We start from the raw sequence: 18737 nt of genomic DNA on the forward strand, positions 1-18737 counted from the left end.
GGTGATGAGAACAAGAAAAATTTTCTTATAAAAAGGAGTAATATAATAATGTAATTATTATTCAGTTAGGTCCCAAAGCCCACAGCATGGCTGAACTATGAACGAACTCTGCTACCCACCATGATTTTTTCAGTAAATTAATTTAAAAAATAATTAAAAAATGAGAAATAATCTTAAAATGGAAGAAGGAATTTTATTTTGTTTTATTGTTTTAATTTTTGTACGTACTGAAGATAACAGTGCCAATCTTTGTCAAATCCCATTTCCTGAGTTCAGGACAAGAAAAGAAACAGAAGATACCAATATTTTATCATTTGGCTTCAGAATAATCTGTAGGGTTTAGTTCAGGGTTTTCCCCATCTTGGCTTCTTCCTCCATAATCACGCATTTCTCACTTCTCAAAAAGATTCAATCTTTTCTTCTCACTTCCGGGTATATCTCTATATGTTGTTGTTCCTGTCATTTCCTATATGCGTTCATACAACCATGGATGGATTTATTATATCTCTCTCCCTCTAAATCTGCTTGTTCTCGTTTTTGTTACCAATCTCTGGATATCAAAGTCGGTTTCTTTTGATTGTTTGAAATTCCCATCTGCAGATATTCATGGGTGTGATTGATATCTACAGCACTGCCTCTATCTGTTTGATTAAATCCAACAACATTCTTCACCAATTTTTGGTGCCTCGAAGACCCAATTTCTCTTTCGAAGTGAATAATGAAAGAAAGGTCATTGCCATGGCCTCCACTCTACCTGCTCAACAGAAGTTGACTGGCGACTCGTTTATCCGTTCACATTTGAGAAAATTGTCCCCTTATCAACCTATTTTACCTTTTGAGGTAATTTAGACCGACCTGTTTGAGTTTGTTATTTGTTTTCATAAGTGGAATTGATTCTTATGATACTTTAAAAATATTTGTTATATATATATACAAGTAGTTCAGTTAAGTTGGCACCATCTCTAGTGTTTATTTTATTTTGTTCAAAATTATATTCCTGGGGTGTGTGATAGCTCCAAAATCATGTGGAGTGCAGTAGGCCTTCATATTCTATATATTGCCATATGTTTTTATATGGACATATTGTTTGTTTGGGAGATCATAAGATCATTTACTTGATAATTTTGTCTGTTTATATAATGCTGATAATCGTTAATTGTTTAAGTAATTTGAGAAAATTATGTTAACAATGTGGCATATATTAGTTAGTAAATTCCTGCTGGTGCTGACGTTAGTTAAAACATTGTCTATAATGTTTAATGACATTTGAAGTTGATTTGCCCATTTGAGAACTTCTCTTCAATTCAGTTATAATGGATCTGTTAGCTATAGGTGATATGCTTGATTGTTTTTGTGACAACGAAGTTTCTGGTTACCTACTAGCCATTTGGAGAAATAGGATATAATCAGTAGTTAGCTCTATGCCAGTTCAAAACTCTGGTATGAGCTTTGAGTGCATAATCTATTTAGTTTCTTCCTTGTTGGTTTATAATCTCTGTTTCTTCTTGGATCCAAATGGTTTTCTGTATGATAATTTTGAGATGAAGTTTCTAGTAAAAAGAATATGTTAATTTGATCAGCTACAGGTTACGTGGTTGCTATAGATTTTTGTATAATGAACATTTATTCCAATTGATAATGTAATATTCATTGAAGCTTTTTATCTTCCTTGCTGCAGGTTTTGTCAGCTAATCTTGGCAGGAAGCCTGAGGATATTGTTAAATTAGATGCAAATGAGAACCCTTATGGACCACCTCCAGAGGCAAGTCATAAAGCCTTTATATGCAGTAAAGTGTGAAATTTTAATTGGGAATTTTTATTTTGTTATGCAGAATAAATAAATGTCAAAGACACGCTATTTTAATGACAGACATCTCTTTTTTTTTTTTTTTTTTTTCCCTCTGACAACAATTTCAAATTGTTTGTAGGTGTTTGAAGCTTTGGGGTCTTTGAAATTTCCTTACATATACCCCGATCCTCAAAGTCGGCGATTACGTGAGGTTCTTGCCGAAGATTCTGGCCTTGAATCCAATCACATTCTTGTGGGATGTGGTGCTGATGAGCTCATTGACCTAATTATGCGGTAAAATATGGGAGACCATATGTAACAGTTTGTAGTATCTGCCTAACTTAAACAACAATCAGCAATTTCTAACCGTTATTTGTTTGCACTGGTGCTTCATATGTTTGGCAGATGTACATTGGATCCTGGTGATAAGATTGTGGACTGTCCTCCAACCTTTACAATGTATCAATTTGATGCTGCAGTTAATGGTGCAGAGGTTATCAAGGGTAAAAAAGACATTTTTAGCACAGTAATGCTTACTATTTTTAGGACATTCTCTAAGAATTCTCCTACATCATTGATTTTTTTTATTGAAACTTAGATTTTCTGGGTTTGTCACTGATATTTCATACCTTAAAGAAACTGGAGTTTATGCCTTTCATTTTTTTTCATTCTTATATTTGTTAGATAAGGCTATTAATATTTCATCTTTACTTCAGTTCTGAGGAAGCCAGACTTTAGCTTGAATGTTAAGCTTATTGTTGATGCTGTTCAACTGGAGAACCCCAAATGCATTTTCTTAACTTCACCAAATAACCCTGATGGGAGGTGAGTTCTGGTTATTTCTCTTCATAGTGCATTTTGTATCTTTTATAGCATGACAAATTGAGGTCTCTGGTTTGTCCCTTTGCATTATAGGTTTATGGATGGGGTTGTAACTCTAACTTCTGGCTTTACTTTATATAAGATATTCCTGTTGTCCATGCGGAGGATTAAATTAATGTGGATTACTGAGATTTCAAAGCTCAAAAGAAACTTGTCTTATAAAATAAACTTTAAAGAAATGTTGCTGACTTGGTTGTTGGTGCTTTACATCATTATAGTGACTCCAGAAAAGAAAAAGGAAAAGAGAAAAAAAAAAAGAAAGTGTCTAAGGATAATTCACTGTTCTAGACAATCACGTCAGTATTTTCTTTTTTCATGGAAGATGTTCAATTTCCATCCATTCATGGAACCAAGTGACACTAAAGGTTTTTTTTTAACTTTAATGTGGTTAAGTTGCCTATTGTATCTCCAAAATTTTCAAGCATAGAATCCTGGATCAGTACACCATTGTGTTGTGACATTCTAGATTTGAGTCTTATTTTTTTTAATTTGCATGATACTTATTGTTTGGCAGTATAATCAGTGATGAAGATCTATTGAAAATCCTTGACCTCCCAATCTTGGTAGTGTTGGATGAAGCATACATTGAATTTTCAGGACTGGAATCTCGGATGAAATGGGTGAAGAAGCATGACAATTTGATTGTTCTACGGACATTTAGCAAGAGAGCCGGTATGTCTATTCTGTCATGGTTCCAACAGCTCCATGTTATATTATTGTGATTTATCTATACAACACTGCTGATACCATTGAACTCATTTTTGAATGATACAAAATGGAGGTGACAAAATTTGAATTTGCAATCTTATTTTTGTTGGCTTGCTTTCTATAGCAGGCTTAACATTCCTACAAACTCCGCTAAGATGGAAGTGAATTAATCTTAAATCACAAACCTGGACACTTGACTTTTGCAGGTTAATTTATCATGTTAAATTGGAGTGGATTACTTTTCTCATCTTATTTTCTAGTGTAATGGATGGACTCGCACTTAGTTGGGGAAGAAAAAGGTTAATACAAGTGCTTGTATATTTGGATGTAAACACGTGCTCAGCCTGTGCTTTGCTTTGGGGTCTATTGTAATGCCATCTTTGTGAGACCTCATACTTTTGTGTCCATTTATCTACTGGCTTATTTAGCTGCTGCCATAACATCTATGATAGATCTTCAATTTTCGGCTGGAAAACTTGTTAATGTTTCTCTGGAAGTGAACACCTTGAATTGCAAATAAGCTATAGTAGCCTAGATCCATTAGATTAGTCTTGTTTAAAGTTTGATCCTCCCCCCCTTTTCAACCAAAAAAAAAAATAAACTGTTTCTTTATTTATTATGTTATTTGTTTTTGGGATTGTGGTATTGGAGGTGTGGTCTAAAATCATTAAAACAACATGGCAGGTTTAGCTGGACTCCGAGTTGGATACGGAGCATTTCCTTTGAGCATCATTGAGTACCTTTGGAGAGCTAAGCAACCTTATAATGTTTCTGTTGCTGCTGAAGTTTCTGCATGTGCAGCATTGCAGAATCCCACGTACCTGGAGGTTGGATTTCTTTAAAATTCCAGGCTTTATCTGATGATCCTTATCTTACGTAATGTGTAATGCCTTAAAACACAATATCTAATACATCTACAGAAGGTGAAAAATGCATTGGTACAAGAGCGGGATAGGCTTTACAAGCTTTTGTCAGACGTGCCATTTCTCAATCCATTTCCAAGCTATTCTAATTTCATTCTTTGCGAGGTTAAATCTGGAAGAGATGCTAAGAAGCTTAAGGTGCATATATTTTCCTGCATTGATGCTGAAATATCATTTCTTTTTTGTTGCTACTTAGAGAAACTTGGAACTCTTTAACTACCTTAGTAAATATAATTGTTGATTATAGACTTGTGAAAATTTTATGGTGAAAAATTGAGTGTACTGTAGGATGATCTTGCAAGTTTGGGTATAATGGTTCGACACTACAACCACAAAGAACTGAAGGGTTATATTCGCGTATCGGTTGGGAAGCCTGAACAAACAGATGCCTTGATGCAAGGCCTCAAGAGGATTTCATGATTCATTTCCTATTCTAGGTAGGAACTGCTAGGAAGCCTCAAGTACAAGGATTCAATTCTTGTTCTTTTTATATTCAGAACCCCTCCAACCCATAAGTGTATTTCTAACATTTCTCATCTAATCGTTTCTAAGAGCTAGTCATTTCTCTTTCTATGTACTGGATCAAGAATGCTATTTCTATGTGTATATTGCAGGTTCCAACCTTTGACCTCACAGAACATTGCACAAGGCGGAGTCTTAAATCCTGAATCTCAATGTGAATGATTAGAGAGGTGAAGAATGGGATGAGTTGGAATTGATTTCGGGTTATTTCGGGTGTCTGATTATTTTGAATTTCATTATTTTTTCGAATGGTTTTGAATCGAGTCATTTCGGATTGCAGGTTGATTTAAGTTATATAAATGTGATTGAATTGTAATTAAGTGAAGCAAATCCTAATTTTGTTTATTTATCATATTTGTGGAATGGACTACAAATATGTATATCAGCCTCACCAAAGCAGAAGAGGCAAACCACTGACACAAACCCATAAGAGTATGATCATATATATAATTATCAACCTCAATCTCAAAGCAAAAGTAATTAAATACTAATGGAAATGATCTTCAGAGGCTTAATTAATTACTTAAAAGATTCCATGACAGCCCAGATGCCGCGAGCAACACAAGCAACATGAAAGTTGGAGAATCCGGCAGCCATGGTCAAGGCCTCAAATTCTTTAGTAGTTCTCTCTTTCCCTGCAGGCTGCATCAGCATTGTATTATCAAGTCTTGAAACGTATTGAGAGGCCTTGCTTGTCTCTGGTGCTTCTGGCAGTATTGCATTCATAATTATAAGTTTCCCTTTATTTGGTAGTGCTTGATATATATTCTTCAACACTTTTATCACATTTTCATCACTCCAATTGTGACATGTATCCTGCCAAAGCCACATATAACATTAAGCAATGATCATCTTGATTTAATAATGCTGGTTGCGAATATTATAAACTCAATCTTATATAAAAATCAATTTAATAATTATTAAATTTAATATTATCATTGCCCCATAAATATATGCTTACTTCTATTTTTACATTAATTAAGAAAATATAGTTAATATAATTAAAGTAATCAAATTTTTCTTTTTTCTAATATATCCTTCACTCGAATTTCTCTAAGTAGCTAAAAACTTGCGCTATGCACAAATTTAATTAAAATTAATTTTTCATATTTAATTTAAATTTAATATTTATTTTTTATTAAAATTATTTCTAATATTTTTTTATATAATTTGGTTATTAAAACCTATAGCATATAACTATAACACCCTCATTTTAATATTTTATTTTTAATATTTATATGTCTAATTTAAATTTTCAATATAATTATATTTTTTATCACTTTTTGTAATCCATTTTCTATGAAAATTAAATTAGTTAACATATAAATAATTAAAATAAAACCTTACTCATAAAAATAAATAAATGTAAAAAATTAAAAAAAGTATAAAAGTGTCATAATGATGATCAGTAGATAAATAATAAAAACAAATTAAAAAATAAACTTGACCTACTTTATATAGATAGATTAAATCATAAATTAATATAATTAATTAAAGATAAATTAAAACATTAATATAAGGAAGAACTAATAATTAGCGAGTCAATTTCTTTTTAGGAAATGTCACATGATAGCTTTTGGGAAAATATGACATACTTTATATAGATAAATAAGATAAATTAAAACATTAATATAATATCATTAAAGGAAAAAAAAAACTTAATAATTAACGAGGTACGCTCTCTTTAAGAAGTGTCACATAACAGTTTTTAAGAAAAACTGATCTGCTTTGTATATGTATAGATAGATTGAAAGTTGACCTGCTTTATATACATATATAGATAGATTTAAAATTAACTCATGTTATTAAAATATTTTTTAAATTAATAAATTTTATTTTTTCAATTAATATTAAATAGACATATTAGTAAGTTAACAAATAAACTTCTATTTTAAAAATAAAAGTGATTTATAATTTAGGATAAATAAAAAAGGAATGTAATACTATCTTTTCAGCTGGAGTGAGTATATATATATATACACACACAATTGTCAAATTATTTTTATTCGCATATAAAATCAAATTTATATTAAATGTAATTAATAATAAAATCAATTTTTTTTAAAAATTTATGAGATTAAAGTTCAATTCTCTTTTAGTTTTCATAATTTTCAATATAATGTGGCTGCAAAAAGCTCGAGTTCATATAAAAATAAGCTCATCAATCGTTAAATTAGATTAAATATTTGTATATAAATTTATATACTCTACGTACACACTTTATTTAATTAACCTGCACACATTTTAATATAAATGTAAATATTTATTCTAGCAGTCGTTAAACTTTTTCATGTGAGCTTTGGCTTATATTAGATTTTTAATATATTAAATGTTTAGATAAGTTCTGTCAAGCCAATGAAAAAAGAGGCAAAATTAAAAAGCAATTTAAATTTTAAATATTAAGAAAATATAGCAAATTGTCTTTTTATTATGTGATTTTTTTTTGTTGACTTTGTGTAGTATATTTTGTATATACAAATAAAATAAAATAAAATAAAATAAAATAAAATAAAATAAAAGAAGAAGTGACCTTGATCATAATTGCGTCTCCTTGTGGAACACTTGTTAGCATATTCCCTCCAACATGTTGAATACCTGAGTTAATACTAAAAGTTATCTTGTTGAAGCAAACCAACATTATAATAAAGAATAACATCATATATAATTAACAAGTCAAAGGTAGAAAATTTCTAAAATTGATTGGTGAGTGGTGACTAATTCACTATTCCATAAGAAATTAAAGGCTTCTTTATCTATGAAAAATTAGGATAATTTAAAAAATTAAGAAAATTAGAAAATATTATTTTATATTTATATATAATGTTATATTTAATAGCAAAAAATTTTACTACTAGAAGTATATAATTTGCTGCTATAGGTTTAGGTTTATAACAATAATATATAAATTACTATATATTACTGTTAAAAAATTATGATTGTATAATATTTTACAATAAGATTGTGGTTACTTAAAAAAATTATTGGCAATAAGCTGGTAAAAGTTTATCAATAATAAGAATAATAATAATACATAACAATTGCTATTATATTTTTATAGGTATTATTAGTAATAATTGTTATTTAATTATATAAAAAAATTGATATTGTAGTAAAATTTTTTACCATGTGAAATGTGTTAATTTTTTAAAATTTAATTATGTAAAAGTATTTTTATAATTTTTCTTATATTATATAAAAATGAAAGTTGAAAAACAAACAGGTCCTAATAAATTTATTTTGATCTGATATTTCTTAGTAGCAGATGCTTATTCCTGTATTGGAAGTTGATTATTGGTTTCTTGAAATGCGGAGTTCAATTTATGAGAAAAAAAAAATCAGTTGAATTGTTGTTTAATTTTAAAATTTTAAAAATAATAATTTTTTAAAATAAAATTAAGGGGAAAAAGGAAAAAAAAAATTAATAAAATGATGAATATGTAAGTTACCAGGATAAGGTGGAGCAGTCTGTACAACATGAGGAAGATCAAAGTTGACGGCTTTAATGAAAGGGTACTTAGAGATGATCATATTAAGGACTCTGCCATTACCACCACCAACATCAACCAGTGAAGTAACACCTTCAAATCCTTTATATATGTCTAAAATTGCATTCATGATGATGGTAGAGACACCAGCCATTGCCTCGTTGAAAATCTTGTTAAATGCAGGATCTTGATTCATGTACTCAAATATTGACATCCCATGAACTTTCTTGAACATACTCCCACCTTCAAGAATCGCATCCTTCATATGCAACCTAAAAAGAAAATCCCAAGAATTAAATCATGTCACAGAACAACTCATCTAGAAGATCAAGAACGCTACCAGACGTCTACGGCGATTCTGTGATGAGAAAGAGCCGATAAGGGAGCGAGGGTGCCTTGTTCTTCACTGTTGGGAAGAAAGAATTTGCAGGCTGCAGTTAACCCATAAAGCCTCTCAACTCTACCATCTTGGAGGGGTCGGAGAGAGTGAGAGAGGAGAGAATGAGAGGCGAAGAGACGCAGCATGCGATCGAGCATGGAAGGAGCTTCAGGGTTGTGTGTAGGAAGGTGACAAGCAATCTCAGAGGCTGAAAGATAAGCACCTGGGCCAGCTTTGGCTATGATTGCGAAGAGATCAAGCTCTATGGCTGCACGAAACACCATAGGGAAGATGTGAGAACTGCAGAATAACATAGCATTGAGACATGCTTCTTCTTCTTCTTCGTATCTTTGCCTTTCAATGGAGCCCATTCTCTGGTCTATCAACTTCTATTCCAATGTTCACTTCTCCAGTTACTTGGTTCGTTTAAAATGCTGAAGCCAAATGCATCCTTTTAAAGTCAAATGTTCATAACAGACAGATGCATATGTCATCTAGTGGGGAATTATCTGTTGGCTTAATCTTCTTTAGTTTAACATGCCTAAATTAAAAGTCATCAAAGGACAAGGTAATTTTACAAGTGGTCCCTTGACTTTTACAAGTATACACTTTTATCCCTCATTTTCATTTTGTTACCAAAAACCTCTTAATTTCCAAAATATTACCCTAAAATCTCTCTCACCATAATCTATTTAGATTTTCAGTAAGACACTTATATAGCAATTACATGTGTTAAATAATAAAATAAAATAAAAGAAAATGTCACATAAGAATGGACCAATGAGAGATATTGTAAGTAAATGGAGATGAGTAACGACAAAGGAAAAAAAAAATCTAATTTATAATAAGAAACTGTGACTGACGAGCTATAATGGTAATTTTTTCTTATTTCATTTTATTTTTTGATAAGTGTCTTGTTAAAAAATTGGCCAGATTTTAGCATCAGAGATTTTATTTTAATATTTTCAAACTTTAAGAATTTTTTAGTAATAAAATAAAGATTAGGGATGAAAGTGAAATGAACTTAAAATTGAGGGACAATTAACAAAAATAATTAATTTAATAATATATATATATATATATATATATATATATATATATTAAAATGTAACATGGAATTAGATGTGCTCGCTCCCATGTTATTTTACTAGGATTCTGTTTGATGTGATCAAATTGAAATAAAAAAGTGTTATATGTGTAATATCATTTGATTGATTCCAATAATCCATCAAAATTGCGAGCCACCCACAAAGTTGACGAAAATTACAAACAAAAAACCAATGAAATATTGCCAACTAGTCCAGGCTTTATTTATTTATTTATTAGTTTTCCACTTTTTATTTGCCTATTCATCCCTTGTGTCCAAGAAGACCAAACCAGTTGTCTCGACTTTCAGTAGTACGCAACGCAAATAGTATTTTCCTTTGTATTCTATCCACCCTTCGCACACACAGACACACATTAATAGCTTATAATTAATTTTCTTCCTCTAGTTTATATATTATTTTATTAATCACAAAACGTATACATATATCATTTATTTTATTTTTAATATTTATAATTAGATGGTTTTTAAACTAGTTTTAGATATAGACTGGTTAGAGTTTTTTTTTTTAATTTAAATTTGAAATTTTACAATTTTAAAAATACTTCAGTACTAGATACACAAAAAGTATATCAAATCTAACTCAATTGCAAATAGCTAGCTCAAGGGAGAGAATTGTCCATGTTTGTGTATTTACCATTCTTGCTTTATACCCAATCGAGTGGAAGAACACATCATTCTCACACTCAAACATAAACGTCTAGAGCATAAAATATGCAGGACTAAACATTGAGTGACGGCCTAATATTAATCCTGATACCATATAAAAGAAATGAACCAGATCTAACTCGACTCCAACTCCATTAATCCATTCTACAAATAACCATTTCAGGCAACTACAATAACATAATTATGAATATACTGAGAAGATGTTCAGATTCAAATTTGCCAAGAATGATATCATATATGCGTTTTACAAATCAAAATTTGTTACAGAACAACCAATGTTGATATCCAACCCTTGAGGAAAAATTAATAGAACTCAAGATGGTGGGCTGGGGGGAACATTAAAATCTGTAGTTCTACTGGAAGTAATGGTACAAAAGGCATTAAGTGCATGGCTGGCCTCAATGGAACAAAGAATAGAGAATGGAATTGGGTACAATGAAGAAGCTTTCAGTTATATTACTAGTTACTTTTCCACAGAGATTATGTATTTTAATGAAGTCGAAAGGAATTCCTCGCCCCAACGAATAACTAGAGTCTTGCATCCAATATGCATTTCCTTCACATTTAAATTGCAAGATTTGAAGTGTGTCGTCAGCTACCAGTATAGCATTCTGGGGCACTAAACCATCAGCAGGCACTAAATCTTTTGTGTGGTAAAGAATAATGTACAGAAATAGGCTTCAAAAAACATGAATGCCTCTTGCATTTTATTCTGTTGCTTGTTGATGTTGATGAAGAGCATTTCGCTTCTCAGCTGACCTGTGACGAAACAACTTTGCTACGGCTCTTCTCTCGCAATCCTACAACATAATATGTGAATAAATTTAAAAATGAGAATAGGCTATTAAAAAATGTAATTATAACAACTGGTTCTAATTTGAAAACTTTGCTATTAGTGTCGCTCTTTCTGTTCACTTTTAGTGGAGAAAAATTATCAATAGAATTCTTCACCTTGAACATGTTTAGATAAAATGGTTTGCCCAGATTCATACTTCTCAACTTCTGGTATGTATATGCGAAACTAAGTTGATCACGAGGAGTGAAGCGATCAACCTCATTGAACCAAAGACATGAGAACAGGTTTGACAAGGGAGTGTGCGCTCTTACAATTAAAGATCCTTCAGGTACATCTGTAGACAACACAGAACATGTCCTGTTAAAAAAGGTGGAGAATGTGAACTCATGTTATGAATTCTACTCCGAAAAGAAAACAAAAAAGAGGAAAAAATCTTACTGCTGGGAAGAAGCTTGTTTGGATCAGAGGCATTGAATCTTTTCAGTCCATCAGCCTGGTAGAAAGTAAATTGCTGATCTATAACAGTATGATTGTACTTGTTCAATCTCTTGTTCTGTGCAACTTCTTCCCACAGGCAATGGCGATCATAGTGATTAGAGATGGCAAATTCATGACCTTTACGCCACAGAAAATATTCCAGAACGAGCAAAGGGTCAAGTTGAAGACGTAATTTGCTATCCAACCAGATTGAATACCTGAGAAAATATTTATATGGTAAAGATTTATATTCAAGTGACACAGCAAGATCGGATGGAATTCCTGCTTATCCATAAAGCTAATGATTTCAATGAGCAACTAGCTCAATATTCTTTCAAGATGACAGTTGCATAAGCAGTACCGCTCTGAACTTTGAACCAAACTGTACAAGCATCATGGACAGAGTTTTAGGACACAGTTTTCCGCATGCATAAAACATAGATTCTACTTCCAAGGACATAAAGCAAAGTACCCAGAACCAACCAAAATGGAGCCAACTAAAGAAACCCAAAAGTTAGATTTCTAGAAGATGATGCTATGAAGAAATTAAAAGGATAGAGTCAATTTGTTTTTACTAAAGCAAAAAACAAAGGGTGCATGTTCTTCAAATTCAGGTCAGGGGATACCCTGATCCAGAATAGGCACATTCAATTTTTTCTTATAATCAGCAGAATCACTAATGCAGTGCCATTACCCATTGTTCCAAGATTTCAGTATCAGTCGACTCCTAGAACAGTACCTTTTTTTTTTCTTTTTGTAAATACCCTGATCCAGAATAGGCACATTCAATTTTTCCTTATAATCAGGAGAATCACTATTGCAATACCATTACCCATTGTTCCAGGATTTCAGTATCAGTGACTCCTAGAATGGTACTTTTTTTTTTTTGGTAAACAAGAGGAGAAAAACTAAAGAAACTAGTTAAAGGTAAGAGTGGCAGAGTAAAAAAAACAATAACTTCTCGAAAAAAAAAAAAGAACAAAAAGAAGGGAATCCAACAGTGAAGAACAAAGATGTGAGTTCCACTTAGTGGCACCAGAGACACAACTATTCTCCAAACCTCTTCATAAATCTCTATTTAGACTAAATCTCCAAGAAAAAGATGCAAGTTCCATTTCAATTTGCATTTGGATGTCCATTAAACTCTCAAACTGTTCCAGAATCTCCAAGAATGCAGCATCGTTGTTAGTTCCTTTTTTTTCCCTCCTCCGTTAAGGTCACCAAATAAATAAGCAGCTAAAAGTGTCACAAGCAATAGAAACTATGCTAACAAAAAATAGTAAGCCACCTACTGCTGGGTATTTCAAAATAAAATGCATTACAATGCCAAATTTTTAATCATAAACTCCAACTCTTACCTAGCAGAAGGGAAAAGCCGGTGTGGCAACAATTTTGGTATTTTGCCCACTCTCCGCATATCAGTATATGGAAGATTCTTCACCACCACAATCTTCCATAAACCAATAAAACCTGCTCTATCTGGCATTTGGCCTTCTGAAGAAAGTGTTTGAAAAGTAACTTCATCCACAAACATTACAAAGCAGACATTTTTCTTTGACAAACGAGAGACCTGAAAAAGGGACAAAAATTCGCAATTAAAATGGGTTGTGACATGCAAGATCATGATAAATTTGCAGAAAACATAATGCAGGATCAAATCTCTATGGACAAGCAGGGTGAGGGAAAAAGAAAAGAGGGTGGGGGGAAAAAACAATGAAAACACAAATGCATTAATCATAATATGCAACAAAAGAGGCTGGTGGAACACAAGCTGCTCAAGTGTCCAAGATTCTAAGATCTTCACCTAATGTCTTCCCTTGAATTGTTCTTAAGCCACTCCTAAAAGACATCACTGCTATCCTAAAGAAAAACACAAATTCAATCCTGACACACGTTAGCATAACACATAAGAAAAGAGCTTGACTCAGAAAGTACCAAAACAAAAAATTATGATATCTCAAAACACACTATACTCCTATTATATCATATGCATTGAGTCCAGTCACACGGAGATAAACAGGTACAGAATAGAAGATGGGAGTTGGATGAAATCAGAAAAACAACAAATAAAGGCTGTAAAGAATAGTCTAGGACTATTTTCCAGCAGATAAAAATATTGAAAAAGATCAATGATAGTGCAACCCCATTTACTGCAATGTTTTACTGCCACTAACTATGATCTAGGATTCGATATATCAAAGGAACTCCAAACAAACAAATAAAGTGAGAAATTGAAAGGACAACAATAACCACAAAGAATGTGTTATAAGCATATCCACTTCTGTTGCTTCGGCATACACAAAATGAGTAATATTAATCAAATATTGAGGCATTGTACCCCAATCCCCCTGCGCAGAGAGAGAGGATAGATCTCAGGAGCAGCGGGAAAGGTTAAATGATCCACCAGATCTCCATCCCTTTCACGTATGATATACCGCCAACAATCTCATCATTGATAAATTTGTTACCACAATAATTTCCCTCACCATAAGTCTAGACTTTTACCCAAAAGCTTGTAAATTTTGCAATAAAGTCTCTAAAATATGATCTGGTGCAAGCAAAAAAGTCCCTAAAATAGCTCACCAGAGAAATATGAATAGTAATAACTTAGTGTAAAGATGGAGACCTGCTGTCCGAGCAGCATGTTAATATGTATAAAATTGTTGACTATTGCTTATATTACACGTAGGTACCTGTAGGACTCCACTAAAACTATGGACTAGTCAACAAAAAAGGATATGGAGCTCAAGATACCTGGTTGCCACTAATTAGTCCTTATATATAGGGGACTGCAACTAAAACCCACTTCTTTGGTTAGGCTTCACAATGATGGATCCAAATGCCACATCAATGATTAGCATTTCAATAAACATTCAACATGCCATCTAGAAAAAGGGCCTCTAGCTGAACTTTGAGCCATTACTAGTAATATAGTTCTGCAAACTGAAAGATGCTAACTATAATCATTCATTATTTCAAGTGCTAGCTTGCACTAAATCAATCTTCAAGTAATACATTGCGTAAACTTATAAAGTTTAACATAAAAATTTAGATTTATGGCATTTTTCCTCAATATCATAGTCAATGAAAAAGATAAAAATAAATGAGGGAACTACTAGCCAGGAACATTCTGCCAATCAAAAAGAGACCTTTGCCCTTTCATACCTGTAGCAGAAAATGTCACACAAAAAAACTAATTTTCCAACACATCACAACATCCCCGTAAACCACAATTCTGAAACCCATTAAGCAATTCTGGCCTTTCCGGGACACTATTTAAATATGTGTATATATATTATATTTGGATTTTGCTAGTTTAAACACACATCAATGTTCACAGTGAATAAGTGCCTCATGTCAAACCTAAAAAATGATATCTCCAAAGCAAAGAATACACCATTACGTTTCTGTATACATAATTTTAGGATATAAGTCTGCATACCATTTTACTAGCAGGTGACCTCAAGCGATCTGAATTTCCAAAGATACAAGAGATCACAGCAATGTGGCATCTACTGATATAATTTGCATCATCTTCTGCCAAATCAAATCCAGTACTTGGGGATCCTTCGGGACCTTTAACAAAGCCACAATTTATTTTTTGATCATGAACCAAAAATGATTCTTCCCGTTCTTGAAAGCTCTGATGACCAGCAAATCTGGGCTCCCATTGTTCTTCCACATTGGGCCTCTCCTCCACTTCCACATACTGCAAGGAAAATCTTGAAAATTTATGACTTTCAAAAGGCTCCACAAGCTGTGAAGTAGAATTTAGAAACTTCATCTCACAAGACCCTGTCACAAAAGGCATATTAGGCACAAGTAAAAGACATATACACATAAAAGTTTTTCTTTTAGATGATAATAGAATATTCCAGTAAAAAGCATTTCATCTCAATAACTCCTAGGTATGATACAAGAAACCACCTTCACATAAATTAGGGAACCAACAAACATAAATACTTGAAGCAATATTTAATGAAATAGAAATGACCATATCCAATAAAAACTTTTAGCATCTCCAGAAAGTTATCTTATTAAGGTATTAAAGATGCTTGTAATGAGTCTTTCAAGAGGGAAATAAAAATTAAATAAAATTTTCAGAAGCATAAAGCTATATTTAACCAACTTCAATTGAAATCAAGGTATCAAATGTGTACATGCACAATAACATTGAAAAACAATAAGGACAAAGAAGAGGAGGAGAAGGAGGGGAGAGAGAGAGAGAGAGAGAGAGAGAGAGAAGAAAATTACCAGAAAATTTCCTGCGCCTTGCTTTTCTTTTTGAATCTGACTTTGATTTAGTAATAGATTGACTGCCACTGGTACGAACATGTTGAGACTTAGTGTCGACATTATCCAGAGCTCTGGAACTCAAAGACTTCTCTGACATATTCTCAGAGACTTCCTGATTGTCCTTGGCAATACTTTGATCCTTAGTTTCAGCGTCATGGAAATTAGAGGACTCTCGACCATCTTTGTCATGGGATATTCCTAGAGCAGTGTGGTCCCTACTTTCATTTTCAGAATCGCCATATTCCTCCATATGAGGATCATGAGAATCGATACCATCATCATACTCATTATCAGTATCCACTAGCTCATTCCGCTCTGCATGATCCTCATCATCAAGTACCCGATTTTTAATGTCATATTCCTTTCTTGATTGGCCAGTATTCTTTAGAGAGGCCTCATACTCTGCTTCATATTTTTTTAGTTCATCACGCCCATCTTCATTGTACAACGCAACTCCTCTTTGGTCTAGACCCTTCAAGGGATCATCTTGAGAAATCTTTTCCTTTCCACCTCTCACTTCCATTGGATCATGGTCCTTTTCAGCAGATTCATCCCTAGCTCCCTCACTGTCATGGTCCACATCATCCTCATTATAATCTCCATCCCTTCTCCTATCATCCCTATCCCAATACCTAGAATCCCGTCCATGTCCCACTGAACCTTGGCCAAACCCAAGGACTCTAAAATTGTCTGTTCGTGTAACATTTGTGAGAAAATCAAGATCATTCTTCATCGCATCATCTTCAACATTATGAGCATTTATTTCTGCAGCAGTACAGACATCATATATCTGCATCAAAGCAGAACCCCAAGAGGGGAAAATCCATGCATGCCCATAATTTAAAGTGCAAAACAAATTAAAATTCCATGCCACCACAATTCACTATAGCAAACACAATGCACATCCATGCTAAGATAGAAGGCAGTTAAAAAAAAGAGATTATGCTTCATATCTAACATTTTTCAGCTTTCAGAACTCAGATAACAAACATCTATACTCAATTAAGCTTCAGACAACTATTTTGGTTAGCCAAGAAGATCTTTCCCATTAAGCTCCATTTTGCAAAGAACTGAAGTATAGAAAAGACTCATTATCATGCGTTTCATTATTTAAACACCAGAGGAAACCAAGTTCAAACGTTCCTTTCTCTTCCTTGTTCTTTTTAATGTTGCAATTACGGGTTTGATCATTTAGAATGAAACTGAACAGTAAAATATCAAAATATTAGAATGAAAACCAAACAGAAATTCTATCCAACCAAGAGTGCAATAACTAGAAATTAAACTCGTTTTTTCCTTTAACAAAAAAAAAAATGAATCGAAGCAATCTAAAGTGTTGGTCAATTAATTCATAGAGAGCTCTATTGTCTTCAACGAACAGGCACAGAATCCAAACTTCATTTTCACAATGTATGTCTCATTTTCTCTACACTTTCATAGCAACCAAACAAACAAATAAAAGAAAAATAAAACTGCAAATTCCAAAAACCAAACAACAAAATTCAAACTATCTAACCTTTATCATCGACCGAAAGGTAATAGTAAGCTAAAACAGTTACACCAAGCACAATACACAAAACCACAATGACCGCTCCGATCGAGAAAGCAGCAGCTCGGCTCTTATCAGATCGAGCCGATCGGCGAACCCTTACCGGCTTGTACTGCTGCTGCGAAGGCGGAGAACGAATCCCAATGGAGACATGATCCGACGTGCCGTTTGAGTAATGGTGACCGGACTGCCTGTACTGCGCCATTCCTACGCATTTATCATATGCTCACGCAGTACAATCAACACCAAATTCAACAATCTAGGATCTGGGCGTGAGAGATAAGGAATAGATTTGGTTTTTGAGATTTGATAGGTTTTTTTTTTTTTTTAACTTTTTAGTAGAAAAAGAAATTTAGGAGCGACGGGATAGAGAGAGGGATAGCGAACCCAGTTGAGAGGAGCTTCACCGGCGGTGGAGTGGCCGGTGGTGGACACTCGTTAAACAAATTTTCAATGTGCAGACGTAGCGATGCGTATTGAAATTACTTAAATAGGCTTATTGCTGATCCGGATCCGTGTTATTTTTCTCCCCAATTAGTGGACAGCAGCGTGTGGTAATTATTAGTTTGCTGGTGGCTCATGTGTAAATACTTAAAATTTCACTACCAAGTTGTTTTTTTATTAATAATAAAATAATATATAATGACGATAAAGTCCTCGTGAAGCATTCAGAATCGTAACTTGTTTGCTCTGATCTCCCTCAAAAAATGTTAGGAACTGTACAGTGAGATACTGATACTAAATAATATGAACACACTTAATTTTACTTTAAAAAAAATAAGTTAATAGCATTATATTTCAATTAAAAAACTTTAAAATTAAAGAAATTATATTTTATTATTAAATATTATTTAAAAAATATTTAATAGAATTTTAATTTTTTTATATATTTATCAATGGTTAATGAATATATAAATTAAAATATAAATATTTAATTTAATAATTATTTAATTTATTTTTATGGTATAAAATTAAATTTATACACCCAATATGCAACATGGAATATAAGTAATTATTGGGTCACCACGGTGATGGTGGTGGAATACTTACATAATGATTTTGTGTCAGATAGTGGTGTCTCGCTACACCTCATCAAAACCTATCATCATGCGGCGCCCTTAATCATTTTGATCAGGGCGGAGGCTGGGAGACAACGG

The 18737-nt window shown here is 32.8% G+C and overlaps 3 protein-coding genes across 4 annotated transcripts; 1 reads left to right on the plus strand and 2 right to left on the minus strand.

Annotated features, from left to right (window-relative positions):
- Positions 1-249: 249 nt before the first annotated feature.
- Positions 250-5169, plus strand: LOC110646401 (histidinol-phosphate aminotransferase, chloroplastic). The gene is made up of 11 exons (XM_021799821.2): positions 250-432; positions 601-840; positions 1679-1762; positions 1929-2083; positions 2195-2292; positions 2506-2614; positions 3186-3343; positions 4064-4206; positions 4300-4440; positions 4591-4739; positions 4917-5169. Exons 2-10 carry the CDS (start codon positions 607-609, stop codon positions 4720-4722), a joined length of 1254 nt encoding a protein of 417 aa, XP_021655513.2. The 5' UTR covers positions 250-432; positions 601-606; the 3' UTR covers positions 4723-4739; positions 4917-5169.
- On the minus strand, positions 5141-9101 carry LOC110646402 (caffeic acid 3-O-methyltransferase-like). Its single transcript, XM_021799822.2, has 4 exons — positions 8650-9101; positions 8271-8581; positions 7355-7419; positions 5141-5640 (listed from the first exon to the last, which is right to left on the minus strand). The coding sequence occupies exons 1-4, from the start codon at positions 9057-9059 to the stop codon at positions 5344-5346; spliced, it is 1083 nt and encodes a 360-aa protein (XP_021655514.2). The 5' UTR covers positions 9060-9101; the 3' UTR covers positions 5141-5343.
- A 1564-nt stretch (positions 9102-10665) lies between these two features.
- LOC110646392 (uncharacterized) lies at positions 10666-18091 on the minus strand. Of its 2 annotated transcripts, XM_021799812.2 has the most exons (7): positions 17548-18084; positions 15990-16796; positions 15178-15530; positions 13094-13305; positions 11697-11953; positions 11414-11592; positions 10666-11262 (listed from the first exon to the last, which is right to left on the minus strand). In XM_021799812.2, the coding sequence occupies exons 1-7, from the start codon at positions 17783-17785 to the stop codon at positions 11170-11172; spliced, it is 2139 nt and encodes a 712-aa protein (XP_021655504.2). In that variant the 5' UTR covers positions 17786-18084; the 3' UTR covers positions 10666-11169. The 2 variants fall into 2 exon arrangements, with proteins under 2 accessions (XP_021655504.2, XP_057987336.1); XM_058131353.1 differs by lacking the exon at positions 10666-11262 and having other exon boundaries at positions 11420-11615; positions 17548-18091.
- Positions 18092-18737: the final 646 nt, after the last annotated feature.

This window comes from Hevea brasiliensis, chromosome 12 (genome assembly GCF_030052815.1).
Source record: "Hevea brasiliensis isolate MT/VB/25A 57/8 chromosome 12, ASM3005281v1, whole genome shotgun sequence".
Taxonomy (NCBI): Eukaryota; Viridiplantae; Streptophyta; class Magnoliopsida; order Malpighiales; family Euphorbiaceae; genus Hevea; species Hevea brasiliensis.

What these genes read in the sequence shown, in the direction of transcription:
- LOC110646401 (XM_021799821.2), top strand. Translation starts at nt 607, where the DNA reads ATGGGTGTGATTGATATCTACAGCACTGCCTCTATCTGTTTGATTAAA. An exon ending in CTTATGGACCACCTCCAGAG is followed by an intron (nt 1,763 to 1,928) that starts GCAAGTCATAAA and finishes AATTGTTTGTAG; the next exon opens with GTGTTTGAAGCTTTGGGGTC. An exon ending in AGAATCCCACGTACCTGGAG is followed by an intron (nt 4,207 to 4,299) that starts GTTGGATTTCTT and finishes ATACATCTACAG; the next exon opens with AAGGTGAAAAATGCATTGGT.
- LOC110646402 (XM_021799822.2), bottom strand. Translation starts at nt 9,059, where the DNA reads ATGGGCTCCATTGAAAGGCAAAGATACGAAGAAGAAGAAGAAGCATGT. An exon ending in AGAATCGCCGTAGACGTCTG is followed by an intron (nt 8,582 to 8,649) that starts GTAGCGTTCTTG and finishes TTTTCTTTTTAG; the next exon opens with GTTGCATATGAAGGATGCGA. An exon ending in GACTGCTCCACCTTATCCTG is followed by an intron (nt 7,420 to 8,270) that starts GTAACTTACATA and finishes GTATTAACTCAG; the next exon opens with GTATTCAACATGTTGGAGGG.
- LOC110646392 (XM_021799812.2), bottom strand. Translation starts at nt 17,785, where the DNA reads ATGGCGCAGTACAGGCAGTCCGGTCACCATTACTCAAACGGCACGTCG. An exon ending in GGTCACCTGCTAGTAAAATG is followed by an intron (nt 13,306 to 15,177) that starts GTATGCAGACTT and finishes TCCCTTTTTCAG; the next exon opens with GTCTCTCGTTTGTCAAAGAA. An exon ending in TTTATCTAAACATGTTCAAG is followed by an intron (nt 11,263 to 11,413) that starts GTGAAGAATTCT and finishes ATTATGTTGTAG; the next exon opens with GATTGCGAGAGAAGAGCCGT.